General features: G+C 35.0%; 2 protein-coding genes, 1 long non-coding RNA gene and 1 pseudogene across 3 annotated transcripts; all 4 read right to left on the reverse strand.

The window, feature by feature from the left end:
- Window positions 1-6,877: 6,877 nt before the first annotated feature.
- On the reverse strand, window positions 6,878-7,372 carry LOC118489261. Its single transcript, XR_004886932.1, has 2 exons — window positions 7,066-7,372; window positions 6,878-6,990 (listed from the first exon to the last, which is right to left on the reverse strand). It is a non-coding gene; the product is annotated as an uncharacterized LOC118489261 (long non-coding RNA).
- A 1,686-nt stretch (window positions 7,373-9,058) lies between these two features.
- On the reverse strand, window positions 9,059-10,619 carry LOC110885594 (annotated as a pseudogene).
- Window positions 10,620-15,617: 4,998 nt separating this feature from the next.
- LOC110865814 (TMV resistance protein N) lies at window positions 15,618-17,650 on the reverse strand. Its single transcript, XM_022115137.2, has 3 exons — window positions 16,672-17,650; window positions 16,261-16,545; window positions 15,618-16,174 (listed from the first exon to the last, which is right to left on the reverse strand). Exons 1-3 carry the CDS (start codon window positions 17,614-17,616, stop codon window positions 15,749-15,751), a joined length of 1,656 nt encoding a protein of 551 aa, XP_021970829.1. The 5' UTR covers window positions 17,617-17,650; the 3' UTR covers window positions 15,618-15,748.
- LOC110865824 (toll/interleukin-1 receptor-like protein) lies at window positions 17,590-18,817 on the reverse strand. Its single transcript, XM_022115147.2, has 2 exons — window positions 18,231-18,817; window positions 17,590-17,767 (listed from the first exon to the last, which is right to left on the reverse strand). Exons 1-2 carry the CDS (start codon window positions 18,728-18,730, stop codon window positions 17,617-17,619), a joined length of 651 nt encoding a protein of 216 aa, XP_021970839.1. The 5' UTR covers window positions 18,731-18,817; the 3' UTR covers window positions 17,590-17,616.
- Between the last annotated feature and the right edge of the window lie 7,380 nt (window positions 18,818-26,197).

Below are 26,197 nucleotides of genomic sequence, written 5' to 3' on the forward strand. Positions count from 1 at the left end.
CTTTTCTTTTTAAACCCGTGTGATGAAAATTCGATTATAGGAGCTTAAGTTGTATAGTTGTTATGATTCTAAAATATATATATATATATATATATATATATATATATATATATATATATATATATATATATATATATATATATATATATATATATTATGAAAAAGAATTGAAAATTGTTGAAGAAAAACACAAAAAGAGGTGTTAGTAGTTGTCCAATAAAAGGGTGAAATATTATTGCCCATAGTTGATGTTTATAGTTAGTTTTGTTTAATTTAGTGGTTTGTAATAAAAATCGAATTTTCATCGTGTAACGCCCAGCTCTTTTGTACTTTCCATTTATAGAAGGTTTTGTTCGTATTTCTATTTTTGGAAACTTTGCATTCTTGTAATCGTTCCCTTCTTTGTAATCATTGTCAAACCGAGACTTGGATCATTAATGAAGCTTATATTTTGTTACATCTATGTTAAACGCATTCTATGTATACTCGTATGTTCGATTTGGTGAATCAATCTATGTTTAATCGTGATTCTTGGAAACTATGTGCGAAACTTGTAATTAATCTAAACTTATGCATGGAACGTATTTTGAACGAGAACGACACTTGAATGGATATTTATACGCTTGTTTATACTTGGTTTATACTTCTCACACTTAATCGTATCTTCAACAATGCCTTTATGTCAAATATGGCCCTTAAAATACCTTAATCGCATCAAACACAAAACTTCAGGGGCCAAATTGTAACTTTTGAAACTTATATCCGGAACATTAAAGGCGCGCGGCCCGTGTGGACTTACCCTGTCCCCTTACGCGGCCCGCATGGGCTTCAGATTCGCAGAAAACACATTCAGCTGCGTTTTGACGCGATTTTGCACGAAATCCTAAGTTCTAACACTCCCCAATCACCTCTAATCCACCTCTAAACACCTCCAATCATGCTCAAACTCTTCCACTATAAATATACACCTTCTCCAAGCATTTCTACACTTTCAACACTCACAAATCACTCCAAATTCACTCTCAATTCAGCTGTAAATCTGCATTTTCGGACAGATTCATACTCTTGCACAAAAGTGAGTATAGCTTGCTCATTTCTTAACGAAATCACTCGATTCTTCTTCCTATTGCTTGGATAATCATGGAGTTCGATTCCTTGACTTCTCCTTGGAGAAATCAGACCTGGAATTGCTCCGAAATTGTCCACAAACTTTCTGTTTTGTTTCAAGTTCTTCAAAAGTTTGTTTAAACTCATCCAACTTGTGTCTAACACATCTCAAGCCTATGTCCTAATGCTTACAACCTCTCTTATGGTTGGTAAAGCTTAAAAACAAGGTTGAGACACTATAAATCAGAGGTTAAAACCTCAAATACTTTCTGTTTTATTAGGGTATTTCACCCACAAGTCATGTTCAAGCTTGGTTCTTGATGAGAAGTGACTATGGAACAACTTGGGTTGTTCCAACATAAAATCCTCACATGATTTGATGATTTCTCTTTAGGTAGATTGTTTGTATTATTGTACTAAACCTAGTTCGTGACCCTCCTTGGTTGTCTTTACATCAAGTGAAGTTGTGAACATTCAAGGGGTCCCTAAATGGGAGCATGTTCTTCCTACCCCATACATGACATTCATGAATGACTCGAGGTACCTAATCGAAGATCCTAATCTTCTACCTCCTACTTGAAATATTGAACTTAATAATATGTAATACTTAAATATATATACACACACATTCGAACCTTTAATATTAAACTTGTGTTTATATGTTAAAGTAGTAGAATGACATCTAAGACTTAACACTCCAAGTATGATTCTAATGGGCTTACTACCCATGAAATACAATATAACCCTAGTGGTTACGTAGTGTCATATAAGAGTATAAGTCAAGGATGATTATTTTAATATCCTACTTTATGCTATGTTAAACTCCAAATTATAATCTTCCGTTATACGCCAAACTCACACACCTACGTTTCCTCGTGTAGAAGGACAAGGTGCTCCAAACTAATTCATCCACCAAACTTGCTCTCGGAACTTCAAGTCAAGACTTGTAAACCGTGAGTATACTCGAACCCATTTTTACTTTTAAACACTTTGGGTGCAACATGTATTCTATATTAAACGCACGTGACACTTGAAACTTATTTGAAACATGCTTTATCCTTTTAAACATGAAACATGAAACTTGTGAAACTTGAGACTATTTTGTGCTATGTGAACGTTTAATCCTTGTGTGTAGTTCCGCCTTAACAATGGTAGCGCTATAGGAGTAATGCACCTCCCCGTTAGTCTTTGGGGTATTGTTAGGAGGAGACATATTAACCTCCCGTGAAACTTTGGGTTAGGTACTTTAACGCATTGGAAACTTGGGCTATCACTTGGACTGCGTAAACTAGCATGGTTGAAACTATTTTAATATGTTCATGTTGGATATGAGTTTTTATTCTATTATGCTATGTAGACAAACTTGTATACTCGCTCTTTGCTTTTGCATTGAAACTCTATTTTAATACATGTTGTAGGTTGATTATTGAAGTATGGATGATTGATGAAACAAGTTTAGGGTGGACTAGATACACACCTAAATTTATCTATCTTTTGTTGTTATGATTTTTGTTGAAACAATGTTGTTATCTCCTTTTGAATTTGTATGACATTTAGTATTGCAATGAAATTTGAATTAAATTAAATATTGTCACATAGTGTTATGACGTCTCTAGCAATCTATACACACTTCGTCTCATCCCGATGTTTCCGCCATCGGTTGGGGTGTGACACATCGCCATAGCCACTTTAAAATGTCCTATTCCCTACCCTTAGCCTAGCCCCGTTACAACCCTTCAAAGACCTTTTGACTTGTGCTTAGTATTTGTGTTCGGTGGTGGAGAATGATTGAGTTGCAAGCCTATGCGGGTACGTGTTCTAATCGGTATTGAGCGATTAATTGTTGAGGTGCTAATACATTATACACGTTAGCCAATTTTAAGCCGAGTGGAGAGCACATTGTGAGGGATATGCATGAGTTGTTAGTTTTACGGGCGGGTTAATCTTGGATAACCATTAGTATATGTAATTATTCACTTAACCGGTAAATATGTGAGATTTGTAAAGAGTTTGAACTTTTGTATGACAATAGACCTTAACCTCTGTCTCGGGAATGGGATGTGTATTCGTTGTTCGACCCACGTGAAAGTGAAAAACAGATTTGCTTGAGGGCAAGCAAAAGACAAGTGTGGGGATGTGATACGTGGTTGTAAACCGGTGCTCGTTATTGTTTAACTGGACGTTTTTACGTAAGTTTTAGTTTCGAATAGCCTACTTTTAATCAAGAATGTGTTTTGCAGGTTTGATGGAGTTTAAGGAGCTTTTCGGGAGCTTTATGGGTCACTGGGTCGAAAACCGGAGCACCAGGATGCGTTACGGATCAACCGGGAGTGTAAGACGAAGAAATCGGAGACTTAGGCTGGGAAGCCCGTCGCCGACGGGTCCCAAGCCGTCGGCGACGGCCTCTAAATAGTCCCGTCGGCCAGATTTGCTCGTATCCAGGAGGTTAGGCCATCGGACGAATAAGCGAAAACAAGAGCCCGTCGGCGACGGGTTGATGGCCGTCGGCGACGGGTAACCAATTCTCAAAACGCGAATTTCATTAATTTGAAGGCTAAGCTCGATTTTGATTGGTGTTTTTGCATTGAATACGGGGGTTACACTAAAAATGGAGTTTGAATCTTGTTCTTGGAGCCACAACCAACCATTATTCACCTACCATTCCATCTCCTACTACATCAATCACCCGAATCAAGATCAAGAATCATATCACAATCTTGATTCCAAACCCTAGCCATCAATCCATTCATCCATCACCAACCTTCATCATTCATCAATCACCCGAATCAAGATCAAGAATCATATCACAATCTTGATTCCAAACCCTAGCCATCAATCCATTCATCCATCACCAACCTTCATCATTCACCAATCATCCAATCAAGCTTCAAGATGAATCCATCCTCATTCCAAACATCCGGTGATCAAGTTGCATCAACCATGAGCGGCTAATCATCTCGGTTTCACCCCGGTGTAGGTAGTTGTTAATTTTAGGGTTTCAATTTGTTCTTGTGTCATCTTAGTGACAATTTGTATTTGGTTTTTGAAACTCTTGACAATAGTATTACATTTGTTACGAATTCGTGAATTGTCGAGCGATGTTAAAAGTTATGACTTTGCGAAACGGTGATATGTAATTGTACATTGTCATTGTTAGGATTTACTTGTGATGATTACAAAGTGTCTTTTTGTCCGTTCTTCGGGGCATTGATAGTTAGTAGCACCTAAGTCACGGTACACTAAATCCGTTAATCAAATGCATTTGAGTTGAAACTAAAACTTGTAGAAATCCTAGGTTAGCAATTACCGAAACCGGGTGTGATTCCTTTTTATCATTATTGTTCTAGTATCCAATTTTCTTGCAATCGTTAATTAGTAGTTGTTAATTAATTAATCCAATTCCAGTAGTTCAAATTCACATCTTTTTATTAAACAAAAATACAAAAACACTTTAGCAAGCTTCATAATTGTGACAATTCTTTATAACTCAGTCAAATCCATACACAAACCACATACTCTTCGTGGATCGACCCCTTACTACCACTAACACATTGTTAAGGGTAATTTGGGCTTATAAATATTATCTTTGACTGGAGCGCGACACTCCGATCAGGTTCCCGTCATTCATCTTGTCGTCCAAGTTACAAGACGGGTGATCAAACGAAATAGTGTTTGATATCGGAATTATAGACGTATACGAGAGGGTTCTAAATTTATCATTGACACACCTTTTCGTGATTTATCCCTAATTGTCAATTGTTATGGTCTTTGGATTTTCTCATAGATGTGCAAATCTATATAATCATATATTTCACATACTGTAATATACACACCATTCATAAGGTTAATGTATTTAACAGATTCATATTTCCAAAAACAGGTCAGACATCAGGTCATGGTACTATTCAGGGAATTCCATTAACATAACATATACCCCATCTTACCCGGTCTTGCCGGAGAGGTACCCCCATCTTACCCGGACAAGCTGGAGAGTCTACTACACCATACCCAGTCTTGCCGGAGAGGTAATTATCATTGTATTTCCCTTAAATAGAATTCCTCTCAAGTCATGATTAAAAGTGCATCATTTATTATGGCTTATATCAAGAAACAAGGAAATTAGTATTCTCATGATCGATCATATTCTAGAACCGAGTAGTACTAATAAACAAGAAATAAGAGTGGCCAAGTGTTATTGCTTATTTATCATACTGACTCTGTTCTAGTCATCATCCTCACGTCATACCAATATCCATCACACTTTAGCTACACAAGTAATTAGCTTATCTCGAAGCTTATACTAAGGCTTTTTTTTTTCTTAGGTTCAAGTCTAAACATCATCCTGGGTGTTACCAGTAAATATCAACATCTCAATTCTTTTTGTTTAAGCACAGGTATTATTATGTTTTCATATGGGTCACCATTGATATATATATATATATATATATATATAATACTAAATCATTTTGTAATATCTTTAATTTATAACAATCCAATTATATAATCGATGATACCAATCATCGAGCTTATTTTCATAATTTTATTTACCCTTTTTATAAAAGTGGTATATTGAGATAAATTTCTGTTAAATTTATTGAATATAATATTTTGGAATTAAAGGATGGATAAAAAAAGAAGTAAATTAATCAAAATATAGACTTTCTGGACTCGTGGAAACAGTTTCCTTTTTAACTAGTGGGTTGAACCATATTGGTTTAAAACATTAAAACTTAACTCTTAATTTATTGTATAATATATTATTTATTATAGTAAGTAGTACAAAGTTTGGTGTTTCTAAAATTAATTCTAAACATATTAAGTAATTTAGTAATATACATGTATTAGAATATGTATGTGTATCTTAAACAATAGTAATAGTAATAATATTAAAAATGTAATTTGATTTTTTTTTAAATAAAGCAATCATGAATTAAGTATGCTAAAGTTGAATTTAACTCGAAAAATAACATAGTATAATTATTATATATATATATATGTATATATATATTATTTTATTATGTTAACAACATGAAGGTTGAGAGAATATATAATACTAGTTTTAAATGCAACGAGTTAGTTGCTAATTATGTTGTATATGTTAGAAGCTCTATAATTTGCAATATTATTATTACTAAAAACTGTGATGGCAGTAGAAAGGGAACAATGCACCTCAAGAATGTATTATGAAGACAAGTTGTTTTAATTGTGTTTAATAATACTAGTGGGAAACCCGCGCGGTGCTGCGGGCTCGACAATTTCTGTTTGTTTTATATTAGGTTGTGAATCAGTTAAAAGAATTCATTTAATCATTTTAAAAATACTCCATGTTTTGAAAATATATTGGTATATCAAATACATTACGTTACATATAAGCCAAGAACCACATGTAATGCTTATATAGGTCAAATTATACATCACATAGACACATAGTACTTTCAAATATTACCAGATCCAACTCACACGTGTAGTTACTCAAGATCAATGTTCTTTTCTAGTTTGCTTCTCTTTATTAATTCTGCTGTGCTAAACTGGCAAGCTTCTATGTAACAAGTCCTCATAGCAGATATAGGAGGGATAAGAAGAGATGGGTAATTTGGACAGCAACACTGATTTACCCAACTCACAAAGCAGTAACTGAATTTAACCAACTTTCATGGTGTTGTAAAGAACTTGCTAAAAGGCCTTATGTGCTTTTTCAAAGTACATTTTCTTCACTTTTTCTCTCCCTTCAAGTCCCAAACGTTGTCGTTCTGATGGGTTTTTAAGTAAATACCGAAGGTGTTTGGAAAGAACAGGGGTTCCTGGGTGCCCAATGGGATGCAGAAGACCAGTTACATTGTGTTCAACAGTCTCTTTTGTACCTCCTGCATCAGTTCCAAGCACCTGACCATCAAACACAAAGGGTATAACGGGAATTTTCGTTATTTATACATAACTAAGCTTAAGAATTAATCATACCGGTATACCAAATGCCATTGCTTCAATTGTTACTCTTCCGAATGTTTCTCCGATCCCTTGTGGTCATTTAAAAAGTTATAAATAACTAATGTGTCGATTATGATTAACTGTAAATAGAATTTAGGTTAACTGTCAACACACTGACCCTACTCGGTAGCTAATTTTGTTTATTTGACTGTTTTATAATAAAACTGAATCCAAATCCACCAATTCACAATTGTAAAATTTGATCTTTTGTCTTTAATAAACTAACGATGTGACAAACACAAAGAGTAACTTATAAGCAAGCATAATACTATACCTGGAAATTTATAACATAAATTGTCACACCCCCAAATTCCACCTGCGGAGTACCATCCGCTTGAGGGCGTGACTGACCAGGATCCAGCCACCGTGTTATACTGAATAATTGAATTAGTAACCCAAAGTAATACTTACTAACCAAACGATTAGCAAATATCATGTTCAGAGCTTAAAGTTTTAAGTTCAAATAGTAGTAAGTAGCGGAAGCATAAGTAAAACAGTTTTAAACAAGGTTCATAGTTCATGTTTATTTAACACCCAACACAGGGGTAGATGAACACTACACATCCCCAAGCAGCAAGCTCCTCCGTCACTGGTTACCTGCAAAGCATGCAGTAAGGTGTCAACAATAATGTTGAGCGAGTTCACTAGTTGTCCAGTTTTAATTACCAAAAACTCGTTTCACCAGTTAATTTATCCGTTTATACATGCCATGGGGAGCTACCCCAAAAGTTAGCGACTAAACTGTTTTTCCAATACCGAACACTAGGTAACCGTTGCGTTTCCGCAGGATGCCCCGATGTCAATGTTCTATCATCATTGACGGATGCCTGAGTACATTAGTTCACGACCGATCCCATACACGGGCACGGTGTGAGGCTGGTAAAACCTAAATAGCGCTATCAACTAATAACCCGTTCGCCTGGCTCCGGCGACTAATCGGTATTATGTAGTAGGGACTTGAGTGATAGAGTTTCGTTTAGTGCCGTTTGTTGCAATCCGTATAAACAGTAATTAACTAAAGGTTCCCAATAACAAGGGAAGAAAAGTAAGTTGTATCCCTCATAAGGGGATAGTGTTGTCTTTAGTTCCGTTTCCCAAACCACCGGGAACGCATGCTTTAAGTTGTGAACTCACCTTGGGTTGCTCGGTAGATTAATTACCCGGTCAATCACGTTGGTCACCACGTCCTAGCATGGTTACCAAATATAGGTCAAGTCGGGGTACAAGTAATCACATATAATCTACACATAACTAACACATAGCGTGCATACAAGCATACATTGGGTTATTGGGCCGGCCCTACTATTTACACAATCATACAGAATTTCAGCAACACATAGTCCAGTCAACAGGTAGCCCAAACTAAACACATTGTGGCCCAATAACCAAAGTAGGCAGCCCAGTCGAGACAAGGCGGTCTCGACTCGAGAACACACGGTCTCGAGTCGCAACCAGGAGATCTCGTGTCATCATTTTTTGGTCTCGAGTGGTGCCGGTTAGGAGTCGCAACCTCAGAGGTCTCGAGTCCAGTCTCGAGTCGAGATCATGAAGTCTCAAGTCGAGACCTTGCCGGTCTCGAGTCCCTGAAGTCCGTCTCGAGTTGTCATGGGATGGTTTCGAGTCGCAACCAAGGGTCTCGACTCGCAACCCCGGATACGTGCACCAGAATCCTTCTAGAACCTGTCCAATTGTACTATCCAATAGAATTGCATAATCGTGATTTGGTGTACTATCCAACCACAATGCACAAACATATTTTCTTGTCTATTTCATAACAAAAACAGATTAAACAAGCATTTTCAAATATTCATAACATGTTCATACCATATTCATATTGTTCATCATATTAGGGTTTTCATAACTTGATCATTTTCGAACAAACACCTTCACTAAGATTCTCAAATTTGACTATGTGGACTAGAAACACAACGGTGAATCTTCAACACACATACTCCCAATATGCATTTCATAAGCAACCATCATGTACACCTCCTTCTACCTTTTAAAATATTCATAAGCAAGAACAAGATGATGTACAAATTTGCCTCTAGTCATGCATAACATTCATTTCATATAATATCATTCAACATCTATTCTATTCACAAGCAAGCACCTTAATCACACATTATCATACATCAAGTAATCACACTAACCGAATGGTGTCCGAATGTAGCAAGAAGAAAACGGTTGAGAGAAGGCCTTTGAGTGATGAACCATGACCGACTTCCAAGCTCCAAGCTTCCACTCGTTGATTCCGAGAAAATGGAGGTTGATATGTGGGTTTAGGGGTTTTCTAGAGAGAGAGAGCTAGGAGGAGTGAGAGGGTGTGAGAGTGAGAGAATGATTGTGAGTTTGAGTGTCCAAAGAATAGGAAGGTGTGACTTATGTGAGGGTTTTATAACCCGATTCACGGGCTTAAGGGGATGCGGCCCAAACGGCCCAACCGTTCACTGTTCACTCGAGACCGGGTGGTCTCGAGTTGGGTTTCGTGGTCTCGGCCCACTACACACATACATACCTATATATATATACTACATACACGTTAATAACACATAGCACACCGAGATAAAATGGAAACTTTTCATTTAGTAACGTACACGTATACATACACAAAAAGTTAGTTCGAGAAGGTTGCCCGGGAAAAACCCAAAGTGTCACATAAATGTCTACTGCAGAATAAAGAGAAGCAAACCGTGTTGTTGCGGAATACGAAACCAAGAAGTGATTTGACATAAATAACCTTATTACTCTTTGACCCAACTAAATCAGATAGAAGCTTAACATCTTTCACCTTCTTTTCTTCGCTCCCCCTCAACTTTTTTTTAAAACTTTCAACGTCATCAACCGTGCCACTTGGCATTTTATTAGTCCCCCTCAACTTTTTTTTTAAACTTTCAACGTCATCAGCCGTGCCAGCTGGCATTTTATTAGTCGCCATGTGTACCGTTTCAAGAAGCAATAGATGACCCTTTGCAGGGTTTATACTACTTAATGCCATAGCAAGCATATCACTATCTTTTAACCCCATTTCTTCTCTGACTGATTTTCTTGACAAAAGTTTCTTTTCGAGCATTTTTTCGGTGGTGAATTCAGGGGTATTTAGGGAACAAGAAATTCCAGCTACGAAAGCTAGTTCCTCGTTGACAGAAAGTGGAACTACAGAGGGCACGTGTTAAAATTTAATATTTTCTTCTTCACACCAATCTAGCCATTGCTTAGAATGTGATTCGGAGAGAAATGCTAATGTTTTAACGCGATTCGGAACGAGCTTAGATCGGTCAAAATATTCCCGTCGGTTTTCCATGATCCACCAAACAAGTTGCCGTGTTCCCGCCATTGAATGGTCAAGATACTGTTCTGTAATCATTTAACAATTACTAACTGCATGATTTAAGGCAATATGAAAAAGAGGTCTTACCAATCCATGATCCATAAACAGCTGAACCTGCTATAACAAGATCTGCTTTCGAGGCCGCTTTAAAACTGAGTTTATCTTTATCTTCAAGAACTTTAATTCCTTTTCTAGAAAAAAAAATATTTTAACTCATTGTATACCCAATCTCCTCTATATATATATATATATATAACCCATTATCTAAAAAACAAGCAATCATGAAATAAATGCGTCATTGAATGTTTTTTATCTTACCAAACAACTACAATTTACAAAGATACTTGTCATGAACCTATAGCCAGAAATATATTTTAGGTTAAGAACTTATAGATTACCATGTATCCATAGAGCTCAACTGTTTAAAAAATAACCCAAACCCTCCACCTACACCTACTTTTGACAAAATAGATAGGGTACTATCACCTACACCATTTATCGAAATTATAGAAAATTTTAAGCATCTCTTTTATATCTAATGCTTTTTTTTTCTGGTCAAAAAATACTATCACCTAATGCTATATTAAAACTCCCTCTGAAACTATTCAAACAACTCAATTTCCATAGAACAGGTGGATTATTTTGCATAATAAAAAAGTCAACGTTGACCAACCTCAATGAATTGTGTGCAGTAACGGGGAAGACTACGTTTAAACCACAAAAGAGAGATGACATCACCAACGCACATTCCCTTTTCCACGATCATGGACATCGGTACCCCTGCATAGCAAGGCTCTTCACCTGCAGATAAAAATAATAATAATCATTACTTAAAAACATTTAAGAAATGCATACCCCTAAAAGTGTCATGCAACACATTCATATTTCATACCTCTGTCATCATAAATGGTTGAAATAATATGAGTAGGAGCCCGTACTTTCCCGCTCTTAATTGCTGTGTTAAGGTCCTCGGGGATTTGCGGAGGGGTTATTTCCTTGACGGGGGCAATCTTGCCCTCTTTAGACTATAAAAACACGAAAGAAACTCGAGTTTGTAAAGGGCAAAAAGGGTAAATAAAGATAGAGTAACATGCATTTTTCGTCCCTGAGGTTTTTCAGTTTTGCGACGTTCATCCAAAGGTTTGTTTTTCCGTATTTGGACCCAAATGAGGGGAGGGAAAATAAATGAAAATATGAAATCGAGGAGTATCGAGGCTGTATGCGTCGCGCCACAGCTGCAAAGAAAACGCCAAGTGGAGGTTTGGCTGATGGGAATGCCTCCATAACCTCAAAAAGACTTCTCTGGCTTGCAACTATCGACTGAGCATATTCATCCTAAACAACAGTATACACCAATAAAAAACGCTTCGTTATTTTAATAAAGATAAAAAACATTAACCAAGATCAGTGAAAGAAATCCGGACCTTGCCAGCTGGCGATGCGAGAAATTTTAGTCGATCGGCTTCATTGGGATCAGAAGCATGAGCAGCCAGAGCAAGCAAAGCCGCCTGGTATACATAATATATTAAATAAGAATACGCAGTTTACCATAGAAGAATAACCAGTATTGTTACTCGATTAAGAAATAGATTAACGTCATGCCACACAACAAATAACACCACGAATAGTTACTTGATGAAGATACAGATTGAGAGCATATTAACTGAATTGTGTCAGAAACCTTATCATTAAATCATATCACTGATTGTTTCAACCTATAAAACACTTCTAACCAAAGCAGTTTAATATATTTCTAGTTTTCTACATACCCAAAAGATATATTAGTAAACTGAAATTGTTACGCAGGTTGTATACTTCATCAGGGCTGAAATCCAGATATCTCTTCAGGTTTCAATGTTGCTAATCCAAGCGAATGAATAAATCTGCATAACAACAATTAAATCCGATTAATAGAGGTGTGTTTAACATAATTTTCATAAACTCTGTATAGAAAGAACACAAAAGCACCATCATCAAAATCAATACATAATAAATCATATATATACTAAAAAAAGCAGCTATTAAACAAAGGCAATGGGGCAGATACATGATGTTTCAGGTATATAAATCAATTGTTTTCCTAAATCATTTATTTTCTCCCATTCTTTTGTAGAATCATTTAGTTTGAACAAAATTTAAACAATACAATCCTAATATAGTAAAACTAACAACAAAGTTGCTAACCTAATAGTTTAAATTAACAACATAACTAACTTCAATTCAGTTTGTAAAAAGCATTCAAATTAGGTCAACAAACTTGAAAAAAAAATATAAGAAAAAAACCTGATTCTTTGCATACTTCATCAGCTTCATCTTTGACCATGAAATTTGAATCTTTTGAATTCAAACCCATGAAATCCCTTTCCATCTTTCAACTATAAATAATAACTACCACGAAAATTAAGTGATTAAAAACGCCCAAGAATCTAAACAGAACCCATAAATTTTGAAGAACCATTGAATTACCTTGAAATTTAAAACCCGGATTACAGCTCATCTGTTGAACCCCTCTGTCGGAACCCTAGATGACTGAACTGGCATCGCTTTAACCCCTGTTAATGGCCGCTCACGCATCTCCTTCTCTCTCTGTGTTCTCTGGTTCTCCTTCCCTCTCTTCTCTGAATATGCAATCGGAAGCATCAGATGGAACACCGGATTTCCCTCTTTGTCACTATAAAATGTGTATTCGCCGGAGAAAATTAAGATACAACGACAGAAAAAAGGTCGTTTTGTATAGACAGAAGGTGGAGGAAGCTTTAGCGGTGGCATTAAAGGGGAAGAGCACCATTCGATTAAAACTGATTGAAGGAAGGAGAATCGATTGGGGCAATTCATTCAGGAATTAAAGGGCAACGATTGAAGGGAACTATTGAGTTCTGATGATAACATTTGGAGGGTTTGATGTAGATAAAGAAGGGCAGAATAGGAAGAAAAATGTAAAAATATTGGGTTTTATTTAAGACTTTTAGCATGCCATCTTAAAAAATTAGTGTTAAATTACTATTTTGTACATAGGAAACGCTTAAATATAGTATATAGATATATAGATAATCTTGTAGTGTATAAATTTAAATGGTTCCTCCCATAGTTTAATAATATAAATATTCTAAGGTAATATATAATGTATTTTAAAATTTTATATAGGTCCCTAATAGAGACATATTACATATGCTTAGGTAGCGTATGGGTACATTTATAGTTGGTCACTCATACTGTGAACTCAAATTTTGTTAAAATAACCTAAAAATCATAATATAAATATAAAGATTTATCTACACAGAATAACACACAAGTTATTATATTAATTTCCTAACATAATGTTTAAGTCTAGGTATTAAAAGAACACCTAAATGGCTTAAACCAGTGGCTCTGATACCACCTTCTGTCACGACCCCCGACCCCACCCTGGACGAGAGCCGCGAGCAGTCAAGTGGTACCGGTGGTTATTTTAAAAACATTGCAGCATAAATGTTCATCAGGACCGTGAGTTAGGAAAAATATCAGAGTTTAGAAAACACCGGATTTTTATTTATTAAATAGATGGGATAAAATCATGTTCTGAAAGGTAGCTTTAATATGGTATATACCCGAATACGTAAAGCAACGTTTAATTTAATTTAATTTATTTGATAAAATAAGCCACTCCTTTAAGCCTTTCGGTGCCGTCTCGCTATTCTTATTCCAATCTACTGTATTCCGCTGAAACGCGTTTTAAAAACATTTGGTCAGCAGGAAATACTTGTGAGTTCATTCATTTTGTACAAAAACACATTTATTATAATTTACAGCATTAAGAGTTTTTATATTTGCCCCTATCTTATAATTAACTGGTTCAGTTCTCACTCGACCGTATCTATGACCGTGGACATATCACTAATTAGGCTCGCCCACCTAATAGGGATAAATCATTAGTAGTAATGTGCACAAAACCCCCACATACTGTCAGTAATTAAAGATTAGCAAAGACTTAATCACTGCAAAATATAACTGGAAAACATTTAGGGTTTTTGTAAAGCACTTTGATAAAAAGAAAATGACTCACTTTGTAACTTTAGTGTTCAACTAGAAAGCCTCCTGGTATAATCTTGGGTATAACTCCTAAGCTATTTAATAAATATATATTTGCACTCGTGTTAAGTATAGTAAACCTAATTCAACCTTATCCCTATGTCACGAGACAGAACCCCAACGAACTTAGTCGGGAAGAGCCTTGACATGTGTTATGGGGCTCAAGATCAATCGGAAAGGGTATCAGTGATCGGGAGTTAAAACACTTAAAACAGGGCAGAGCTTTATTATTATTATGGGGTGAATTACAAGAATAATATATATATATATATATATATAAGAGTAGGCGAGATAAAGACAGAAAGAGAGAAAGAAACTGTGACATCTAATGTTCAACTATCTCTATATTTATACTGACATTCAAATACTTATACCTTAAGTTTCTAAAAGATTCCTTTTAATATGAACATATACACGTAGCACTTGCATTACTTCTTTTTCAACTTATTCTTACACATGCACATATACGTGTGCATGTAATGTTTTTATATTTGTTTTATTTATTTTATTATTTTATTATTTATATATTATAATTAATTCAACTGATTCACTCATTTGGCGCGTATAACTTCTAAAATATGACATTTTATAAAATAATGAATATGCCATTAGAATGAGAATATTTTTGTCTACATTTGGGTTTAAGTTTCATTAAAAACGAAGTAGGTTCGAATATAAAGCATTTTTATAATTTAATTATTAAACGGTTCTTACGTTTCCCAAAACACCTTATATTTTTATCGGTCAACTTACCCATGACCTACTTATGTAATAACTTTATTTAAAATTTTGGGAATGTTACACTTTTCAATTCCAAAAATTTCAAGCGTTCAACAGAAAAGATCACCTTTGGGAATAAAGACCCTTTAATTCTTTCTTCGTCTTTGCCAATTTCAAGTTTTTATCCAGATTAATATTTGTTCATCATCATCATCATCATCATCATCATCATCATCATCATCATCATCATCATCATCATCATCATACTCAGTATATCTCATTAATAGCAAAGCTAAGGTAGGGTCTGATAAGATGTAGACAGCCATACCTCTACCCCGTAAGAAACCCCTCCTCGGTTAACATTTGTTATGTATTGTAAATCGTTAATGAGATTTAAAAACGCACTATGTGCAATAGCTTTACTAAGTGTAGAAGGTATCAACCACTATTAATCTGGAAATGAAACAAATGACATATTATTGCACTTACATTTATGTTACATACTCGATAGAAATCACCTCTAGAGGACTATGACCTTCATATTTTGGAAGTGTTTCTTTTGAGATATTCATAACCATTCAACTCTAGAGACGTAAGGTTGGTACAACGTTGTTGAATTGATGAGGGCATCATTAGCATCCCAACGTCATTCAAAGATAACTCTTCCAAGCTGTCCATGTTTGATTGGATCTCTGGAAACATAAAAAGCTGCTTGCAACTCAATATTTTAAAAATCTTCAGTTTCTTCAATTGGGTGATGGTTGGAAACGTTCTAAGCCTGTCACAACTATCCACGCGAACGTAAACAAGACTTGTATGATTTCCAATTGATGGATGAATCTCTTCTAACTTGGGACAACCACTGATTGTCAACTTTTCAAGACATGGGAATCCATCAAAGTCCGGTGTGCTGAGTAGGTTCCTCGCGTCATAGAGGTTAAGTTGTTTCAATTTTGGTAGACGCTGATATATAGCATAGACAAGTCAAATTCGTCAACATGTTAGTTAAAATTACACTATTTGTTATGTAAGCTAATGTTGAAATTTACCTTGTTACCCGTCCAAATTTCTTCATGTAAGCTATTATGCAAGCTTAAAATAACAAGCTTTTTTGGTTGGAAGGTTTCTGGCAACGGACTTGCAAGATAACCGGATAAATGAATATAGCGTAACTCATTTGAAAGAAAAGTAGGAGCTTCAAAAACTGTCGTGTCATAATTGTTCCGTAAGATACTTTTACAAATTAGTAACCTTAGTTTCTTCAAGTTTGCGACAAGCTCAGGAAAGCGTGGTGATTCACCATAGAATCTTATCGCCTTGATGTTGTTATTTTCCTGCAATAAAAGAAAAAAAAGACATAACGGTTGAGTTAAGAGGATATCGGAATGATAGTATTTATGTATGTTTATCAGGTCACATGGAATGCACATGTTGTATGTTGTAAAGCTAGATTTATTTACCGTTGTGGCATCGCTAGAACACAGGTCTTCAATATCTTCTTCTCGCCAAACTCTGCTATGTTTTCCAGGATTGTTAGGATGTTTACCTCTAACTATGTGGTGTCCCATTTCTTGTACCAGATTGTGCATATCAAAGTTTCCATCTGAAATAGTTATGAGACTCTTTTGTATCAAAACCTTTACCCCTATGTCAGAGTAAAAACCACAAGCATCAAAGATCTCCATTCTCTCATCTTTTGGATGGCCCCTGAAGAAGCATGCAATATCTAAGAATAACTCTTTCTGGAAAGATTCAAGTCCATCATAACTTATTTTAAGTATATCGGTGACCTTAGGATCTGGGATATATCTTAACTTGGCCAAGGCACTTTGCCATTCATTCTCGTCTTTGTCACATAGAAAAGACCCAAGGATTTTAAGCGCTAACGGGAGCCCAGCAGCATATGAAACCACACGTAGTGAAAGGGCCTCATAATCTTCTAGATGGTTTTTTTCTTGATATGCATGCCTATTAAAGAGCCGGATGGCCTCATCATCTGATAATAAACTCATAGGATAGACCACGTCTACCTTGTGAGCTGTTAGCAAATTCTCATCTCTAGTCGTGATTACTATTCGACTCCCATCACCGTACCAATTATGTGATCCAGCTAACGCCTCTAATTGGCAAAGATCATCGACATCATCAAGAACCATTAACACATTACTACGACATAACATATTTTTTATCTTGTTTCGTCCATCGATAACATTCTGCACCACCACCGGCGTTTTCAAAAGATTTGATAGAATCTTATTTTGTAAACTTGTTAAACCATTTTTACTTGATTCATCCCTAACATTGTCAACAATGCAGTGACCTTCAAATTGCTTAGATATTTCCTTGTACATATAAGACGCAAGAGTAGTCTTACCACTACCACCAATCCCCCATATCCCAACCATTCATACACCACCTTTCCCAATTTCTAACTTTGATTTCAAATCATACAAGCGAGTACCCATTCCAACAAGGGTTTCATCAACATATGGATTTAAGGAAAATAATATGTCTAAAATTGTATCAACAATTTGTTTGATGCCAACTGCTTCATGCCTGCCCATAGCGCAATATTTAAATATAATTACTACACAAAATTTTTCCTAAAAATATTTGTTATACAAATATAACTTTTGCCACAATAAGACTCACAAAACAACGTGTAATCCTATCCAATATAAGTTTTAATTAAAACTTTTTATTTCCAAAAATAAATACAAATTAGAAAAAAAAAATACTACTTTTAAAAACTGAATCGGTAACATGATTAATCCTATAGTTAGGACATTTGCAAGTTTTAGTTCGTAAATTATAACACAGGTGTACTCTTTAACACTTGTAACATCAATTGCAACACAAGTAAAACAAAAGGGAAAAAGAACATTCAAGTGAAAGAAAAATAAAAAGTAAAACAAAAGGTTCACTAAATGAAATTACCCTTTTGCAATGTGTTTAGGTTCCCATCCAACAATGTTACAAAAATAAAAAGTAAAACAAAACGTTCAATAAATGAAATTACCCGTTCGCAATGTATTTAGGTTCCCATCCAGCAATGTTACTTGCATTGACGAGTACTTTTCTCCATGACTCAACTTTCATGGGGTTCTTCATCTCTTGTTTGGAAAATGCTTTTCCGAAATCCCCCTTCTGTTGTCTCACATCCGAGGCGTCAACATGATAAAATATGGGAATAGAGATCAGCCCTCTCTCACGCCTGCATTCCATGATATATGCAAGTTCATCTAAGCACCAAGATGAATCAGCGTAGTTTTTGGAGAATATAATGAGGGCAATCTTCGATCCCCTAATAGCATCAAAGAGGGATGAACTGATTGTATCACCACGGTGAAGTTCTTCGTTATCCTTGTAAGTACGGATTAGCCGATCTACAAGAGCAGAGTATAGATGGTCTACAAATGTCCTGCGGATATCTTCTCCTCTAAAATTAAGAAAAACATCATAACTCCACGATTGAGAAGATGTAAGAGTAGAGTCAGATGACAAAGAGAAAGAAGCCATTGATGTAAGAATTCGTTTGTTTGGAACGAAGTATATAAGGTAAATATAAAGACATGTGAAGTGTGAAACAAAGTGCCATTCAAGAAATGCCCATCCTCTTTCACATAAAAGATGACGATGGGACACCACCATAATAGATGATTGGCTCGGCTGTTTACTTTTTAGTAAAAGATGCCAAACGAAAAAACTTTCAAATTAGACCATTTGTAAAAGCACCGGCATTATCCGATATGTGATATTCTAATCAGTCAAGTGAAAAGGCATTATGAAGCATAAGGTTAAAAAAAGTGTAGTTGTATAATGTCTTTTGCAATTATTATCTTTTAAAAAAAATAAAACAAATAATATTATTATAAAGAGTAAATTGTCATTTTAGTCTCTGAGGTTTGTCTCAAAATGTCATTTTAGTCCAAATAGTTTTTTTTTTCTCTTCTAAGTCCCTGAGTTTTCTATTTTTATGTCATTTTGATCCAACCCACTAACTCTGTCAAAAAAACTCAATTTAGTCAGGGGTATTATGGTCAGATTACATATAAGTTTTGTTTTTGTCATTTTCATCTAAAACCTTTATTATATTTACCTTTTTTAATCATTTGTTATTATTATAATTATTATATTATTATATAAAAGATATAAGTCTGATACTTAATCATTTATACACACACACATATATATATATATAGGACAAAGATCCGTTAGGAACCACCCTTTATTGCGAGAACCGCGAGAACCAGTGTGAACACAAACAGTAATACCTAAAAAAATCTAAAAAACACTAAAATTTTTTTTTATTTTTTTACTATTTTTTATATAAAAATCGCTACTTTTAGTATCCAAAAAAAAAAATTTAATTTTTTTTTAACAAAATATTTTTTTTTTGCTACTAAAGGTAGCGATTTGAACATAAAAAATAGTAAAAAAATAAAAAAAAATTTAGATTTTTTTTAGATTTTTTTTTTGATTTTTTAGGTTTTTTGGGGGTTTAGTTTTTAGCATTTTAGCTTGGGGGTGGGGTGGGGGGGGGGGGGGGTTTAGGTTTTTGGGGGGTGGGGGAGGGGGGTTTAGGTTTTTTTTGGGGGGGGGGGGTGGGGGGTTAGGTTTTTTTTTAGGTTTTTTGAGGGTTTTAGTTTTTAGCATTTAGCTTGGGAGGGGGGGGGGTTAGGTTTGGGGGGGGGGGGTGGGGGGTTTAGGTTTTTGGGGGGTGGGGGTTAGCTTTTTTTAGGGTTTTTTTAGGTTTTTTTTAGCTATTTTAGGTTGTGTTCACATTGGTTCTCGCGGTTTTCGCAATAAGGTGGTTCTCGCATGAACCTTACCCTATATATATATATATATATATATATATATATATATATATATGGATTTACACACACGTTATTAAATGATAAATAATTTCACACTGTTATCACCACCTTCCACAACTGCCGCCAAAACCACATTCCACCATCGCCGCCATCACCACCTTCCACCACCACCACCGACACCTACACCTCCTCAACCACCGTCGCCATCTCAGACCACCAACACGACCTCAACCATCGTCTCCACCACATCCTCAACCACCGGAACCAAGACTGCCGCTTTCACCATCCTTAACCACCGTTGTCATCCCCAAATCAAAACCCTAACTAAAACCCACCATCGTTCACCACCGCCACTGTCCCCAAATCAAAACCCAACATCGATCACCTTCCACAATTCTGCGAAACCCTAATCCCCATCTTCACTATCGAACCCAATTTCCACACCCTCTAAGTCGGATTCCGTTCATACCTTGTCGGAGCCACCTGTAACAACTGTCGACCCATTATTCTTCACCATATCTGACCTCCAACAGCCCTTGTCAACCTTTATTCAACGTTTTCTTCATCACCAGATTTGAAATGGTGGTGGATTAGTAGTGGTGATGGTTGCAGATGGTGATGGTGGTGGGAACATTTTGAAGGTTATAGTGGTGGTGGTTCTATGTCGCATGGCAGAACTAGGCGGTAACACGTGGTGGTTTAGTGGGGGTTGTAGAGAGAGAGGTGGGTGGTGGCAGGTGGTGGATGGTGGCGGGGATAGGTGTTGATGGTGGTGGGTTGGTGGTGTAGAGAGATAGATGGGGAAAAGTGAGTACATGTGTTTGTATATGTATATTGTTTTATATTTTATTGTTTATACTTTATGTTTTTTAATTAGTGTGTTTTTAAATTAACAAATAGAAAAATCAAAAAATATGTAAGTGATAAAAATGCCCTTTACTTAACTGAGTTTTTTTGGATTGAGTTAGGCAATGTGATAAAAATGGCAAAAAATGGAAAAGTTAGGGGCCCAAAGGAGAAAAAAAACTATTTGGACTAAAATGACAATTTAGGACAAACCTCAGGGACTAAAATGGCAATTTAATCTATCATAAATGAGTTGAAAATTTCTTATTGCCTATCAAAAGTTGAGAAGACGTGTTTGAGGAAACGTCCAACCCATTTTTTGAAAGAAAACGTCCTAGGGGGGACATGATGGAGCGTTTTGGAAAAAAATCACCTAATTCTCTTACCACTACGTTGTTCTTAAAGGAAAAAAAGAAAATTGTTGTCGTGGTTGTAACCCCGGAATCTCAGCTGCAATTTGAAATATTAAAGAACAAAAATACAGATATTAAAACCTATATAAGTTTGCAAACTTTTTGTGCATTATTAGTTGTAAGTTATGCTTTATGAGTTTTTCAAAAAAAAATTGATTTTTTTAGTTTTAACCCAAAGGTTTGTATCTTTTCGAATTTTAACCCTACATAATTTGTTTTTTTAATTTTAACCCAAAACTTTTCATTATTCGCAATTTAACTTCACAACTTTTGTCACTTATACTTTTCATCTTTCGCAAATTTTCGTTTTACGTATAGTTCTAAACTTTTCGAGTTAATACGACGCAACGTGCATGTGTGGTTCAACGTTTTTACCTCTATTTTTCCATGTTTGACAGGTTCGTCGCAATACGCATATTATAGGTCAAGTCAGTGTTGGTTGTCGATGACGGTTGTGTGACATTAGTACTATTTGATAGCGTTTTACGCCCCGCCGCAACGCGGGGTGTGCTTTGGGGGTTTTCAAAGAAAAAATTGTTATGCATATTGTTGTCGTAACGTTGGCTTTGGGGGGTTTCAAAAAAATGTTTTTTTTTTTTTACTTTTCACCCAAAAGTATTTCATAAATTACTTTTAACCCAAAACTATTTGTTTTTTACTTTTAACCCAAAACTTTTTATCTTTTGCAATCTATCATCATAACTTTTTTTACTTTCAACTTTGGTCATTTATAGTTTCCATTTTTCACAAATTTTTCGCTCTATGCTTGGTTCTAAATTTTGTGACTTAACACATCACAACTGTGTCTTTGGCTTAACGTTTTTACGTTTCGTTCTGAATTTTGCGAGTTAACACGACGCAACGTGCGTGTGTGGGTGAACGTTTTTACATCCTCTATTTTTACCCCGTTTGACAGGTTTAATATAACGTGTGGGTCGTAGATCGACTTAGTTATAAATAAAGAATCCCCGCCGCATTGCGGCGGGTCGTAATCCTAGTTAAATCTAATATTTTATTAATATTAGAAACCGGTAAGATTCTTTTTTTTGGTCTTTTTATATTAAATTATTAATAATAGAAACCAGTAAGATTTTTTTTTTTTTTTGGTCTTTCTTTTGACTTTTACACATGTACACTAGTATTTTTCTTTATTTTTGGTCTTTCTTTTATTTTATTTTTGTCTTTCTTTATTCTTTAATAATGCATGTTTGTTACACGCACAAAATAAGGTACTAAATTAACGACTTAAAATCCCATACAAACTTTATCATATTTAAAAACAGTAAGAATGAATCTTGAATGTTAATTAATTAAATTAACGGCTAAGATTGATTACATATACAAGTTATTTTAGTTTTAATAACCCTAAACGGGCTTCAGGGCTCAAAAACCCTGCAAAATATGGCAACGTTCGATTTTCTAAACAATTCAACGCGTGATGCTTTCAACGCGTTTCAAATTTCACGCGTTATTTTTATGGTGGCGGCAGTGTTCGTTTTGTTTTCACGCGTTATTTTTATGAGATTTAAAGGTGTTTTAGTTATTTTCTCATTTTTCATTAACTACTAATTCTACTCGGTTATTAAAACTAAAATAACTTGTATATACTTTAGTATTTTATTAAAAGAACAATACCATAAAATCAAGCATTTTTTATCTTTAATATGAGTATAATATTACTATAGTTTATTTTTTTTTATAAAAGATGACATTTTTTAGAAAAAAGTTGCAAAATAGTGTTTTATAATTATGCTAATAAGTATAACCAACACATATATAGGCAACACATGAATTTATATAATCAGCACATACCTATATATTTATAACCAGCACATACGTGCACAATTATAACTAGCACATAATTTATATAAGCAACACATGAATTTTATAACCAGCACATACGTATATAATTATGACCAGTACATATAAAAGCAACACATGAATTTGAAACTCCTTCCATAATTTAATTTTAGAATTTTTAGAAACCAATTTCAAAATAAAATACAAAAATACCCTTTGTACATGAATTGAAGGGATGACACGTGGCATGTTGTAAATAGTTCTTACTGTTTTTACACAAAAAGAAGTTTGCATATGATCCTACCACCTAAATTAACCATCCACTAGTACACTAGTACAAAAAGGATTAGTTGATGTGGTGATTTGTTCTCTACGGCTACAATCTCCAAACCTCTTCTAAAGAGTTTGTTTCATGTTACAACTCCATCTCAGATAGGGAAAGAAAGGGCTGATCCCATTCCACACGACTCCAGGGCCCGAGCCTAACAGTAGTTGAACCGAAGTTATGGGACAAAATAACATTGCTTTGAAGGCTCATGGATATCGGCTAGGACCTAAGGTCATCTCTGAGAATATGAGACCCTGCGCTATTAGAAAAATTGGGCCCCTAAAAGATAAACTTAAAACACTTATTAGGTTTTAAATACAAAAGTTAATTTTTACTAAACTAGTAATATTAAAAAGTGAATTTTATATATATCCCTTTACTAAGACTATGAATTATATATTTATCCAACCCTTAAAATCAATTACATATTTCCTTTTTGGATGAGAAATATGTGATTGACGTTTTAATTAAATTTTAGAAATATTTAATAAATGATTTTAATGTGGGAAAATATGAGAGTTATAAAAGTAAAATAAACCAACATTTTAGGAACCATTCATGGTATTCTAGAAAAGAAAAGGTTTAGGAAATGGCAAAGGCATCGACGGAACCACGGGGGGTTAGAGGGGTCCGTTGACCCACCGGCTGTCCAAAGTTCCATTAGTATGCTACCTACCATTGTTTTTTTTATATATAGTTTGGCCCTTCAAATCGTGAACACTAGAGTATTTATAGTGAAGAGAGAAAAGTAAAAACATAATCAGATTTTTTTTCGGCGAGAAGCAGCGGCGGCTGAAGTGATTCAGGTGAATTGTTGGGATTGAACCCTACCAGAGAAACAGATAATGAAAGCCAAAACCGGATCACAACAGTGGATTCAAAATAAGCAGCTGTTTACACTTGGCTTTCCCCTTGACAGTGGTAATCTAACAGCTGATAGATCTTAACTACTGCTCACTATAACAACTGATGAACCAAACACTGATGAAACTCTAAAGACTGCTGAAGACAAACACTGTTGCTCTATCTACTGTCGTTTCCTAAGTACTGCTGAAGACACAAGCACTGCTTATTCAAGGACTGATCACCTTTGAAGAAAGCACTGATGCTCAACATCAGTGCTCAGGCTACAACAGCGGAACGTGAAGCAGTAGTTTTCTCTTGTTTTGTATTGTACTTATAATCAGTTGTTGAACATCAGTAGTTTGTATAGAACAATGTTTATAGGTTGTTAGGTTGTTAGATGTCACTATCATGGTGACGTCAGCTGAGATGCCTCAGTGGTTTGGTTTGCCTATAAATGGAGCAGTACCCTGTACTATTACATTTGATTGACTGAGTGGATTCTTCTTCTCCAGTCCAATCCTTTCATCTTGTGCAACCAACCTTGGAGTATCAGGCTGAGGGGGAGCTTAGATTTGTAAGCATGCTTGTAATCATTTGATTTGTAATTGAATCATTCAACTTAATGAGAAGCATATGTTTATCAAACTATTTTCCACTTAGATTGTGCTTACAAAGTTTGTCTTCATGTCCGCTGCACTTAATCTTATTTTATATTCATTGATTTGTCAAATTTATACAAACAAGCACAATCATGACAGCCTCCGATCCTAACAATTGGTATCAGAGCGGGACAGTCAAATTCGATCTAACAATCAATTTGACATAACAGTTCAGCTCAAAATTCATTGATACTAAGGTTGATTGTATTTAGTTGAAAAACAGAGCAACGAGAAATCATGTTCAAAATGATGAATCAGATACTCTGTAAAACAACCAAGATGTTATAAGATTCACAAATTTCAAACAACAAGTGATGTCATGCACAAATCACTCATAGTTTTCAGATCTGAAAACATGTCTGATAACTATGGTATGACTATCTTCGTTCAAAATTGATTTCAACTGTTGTTATGGAATTTGTGATGAATTTATCATGTTTTATGCTAAAGTATGAACCTCAGATTAACAAAACCTATGTTCATATAAACATTAGTGTTTTGCTAACTTAGAAAGAGGAAAATAAAACTTTAGTCATGAGATCTTATGTGTTAGAAGGCAGGTTGAGAATCCTCAAAAGGACTAAATCAACCCTGTCAAAACACATTAAAAAAATCAGGGGTCAAAAACAGTTCAAATCATAAGTAATGTGAGATTTGGTAATAAAACATGTTCACCTGCGGTCAGATCTCTCAAAACGTTACTGGAAAATGATTCAGGATTAAGTATTTCCAAAATAAAATCTCCCAGTAAGTATTTTTGTACTTATGAATAGGAAGGGTAAAAAGGGAAGAAGAAAATGAACAAAACTCAAAAGTGTGTTTATCTCAAAACTTTTGAAGTCAAAAGAAAAGAGTATAACGTAAAACACCTATGAGTCAAAAGTTGGGAAAACAATGGTCATTATGCAACTGTGTGCATCCATTAATTCAGGAAAAGTTCAGGTAACAATGGTATCTCCAGTGATTGAATTTAAAAGATGAATTTGCAATCAGTTAACAAGAAAATGATCCTAATCAGTGGTCATATTGATGTGATCATAAGCCTTTTGGAAGTCACCAGATCCTTTTGATGTTGTTTTCAAAATAACCTTTATTTTTAGAAAGGTGTGTTTTTCAAATAAAACCGGATATATTATTGATTTTTTTTTAAAATAATATATTTTGTACTTTTACTCCTTTTTAATAGTAAAAGTTTTCTCTCCGGTCAGGATGTAATTTCCTTATTTTTGTGTGAAATTACTATTCCTAAAACTGATCAAAAGGAAATGGTGTAC

Source organism: Helianthus annuus, chromosome 17, assembly GCF_002127325.2.
Source record: "Helianthus annuus cultivar XRQ/B chromosome 17, HanXRQr2.0-SUNRISE, whole genome shotgun sequence".
Classification (NCBI taxonomy): Eukaryota; Viridiplantae; Streptophyta; class Magnoliopsida; order Asterales; family Asteraceae; genus Helianthus; species Helianthus annuus.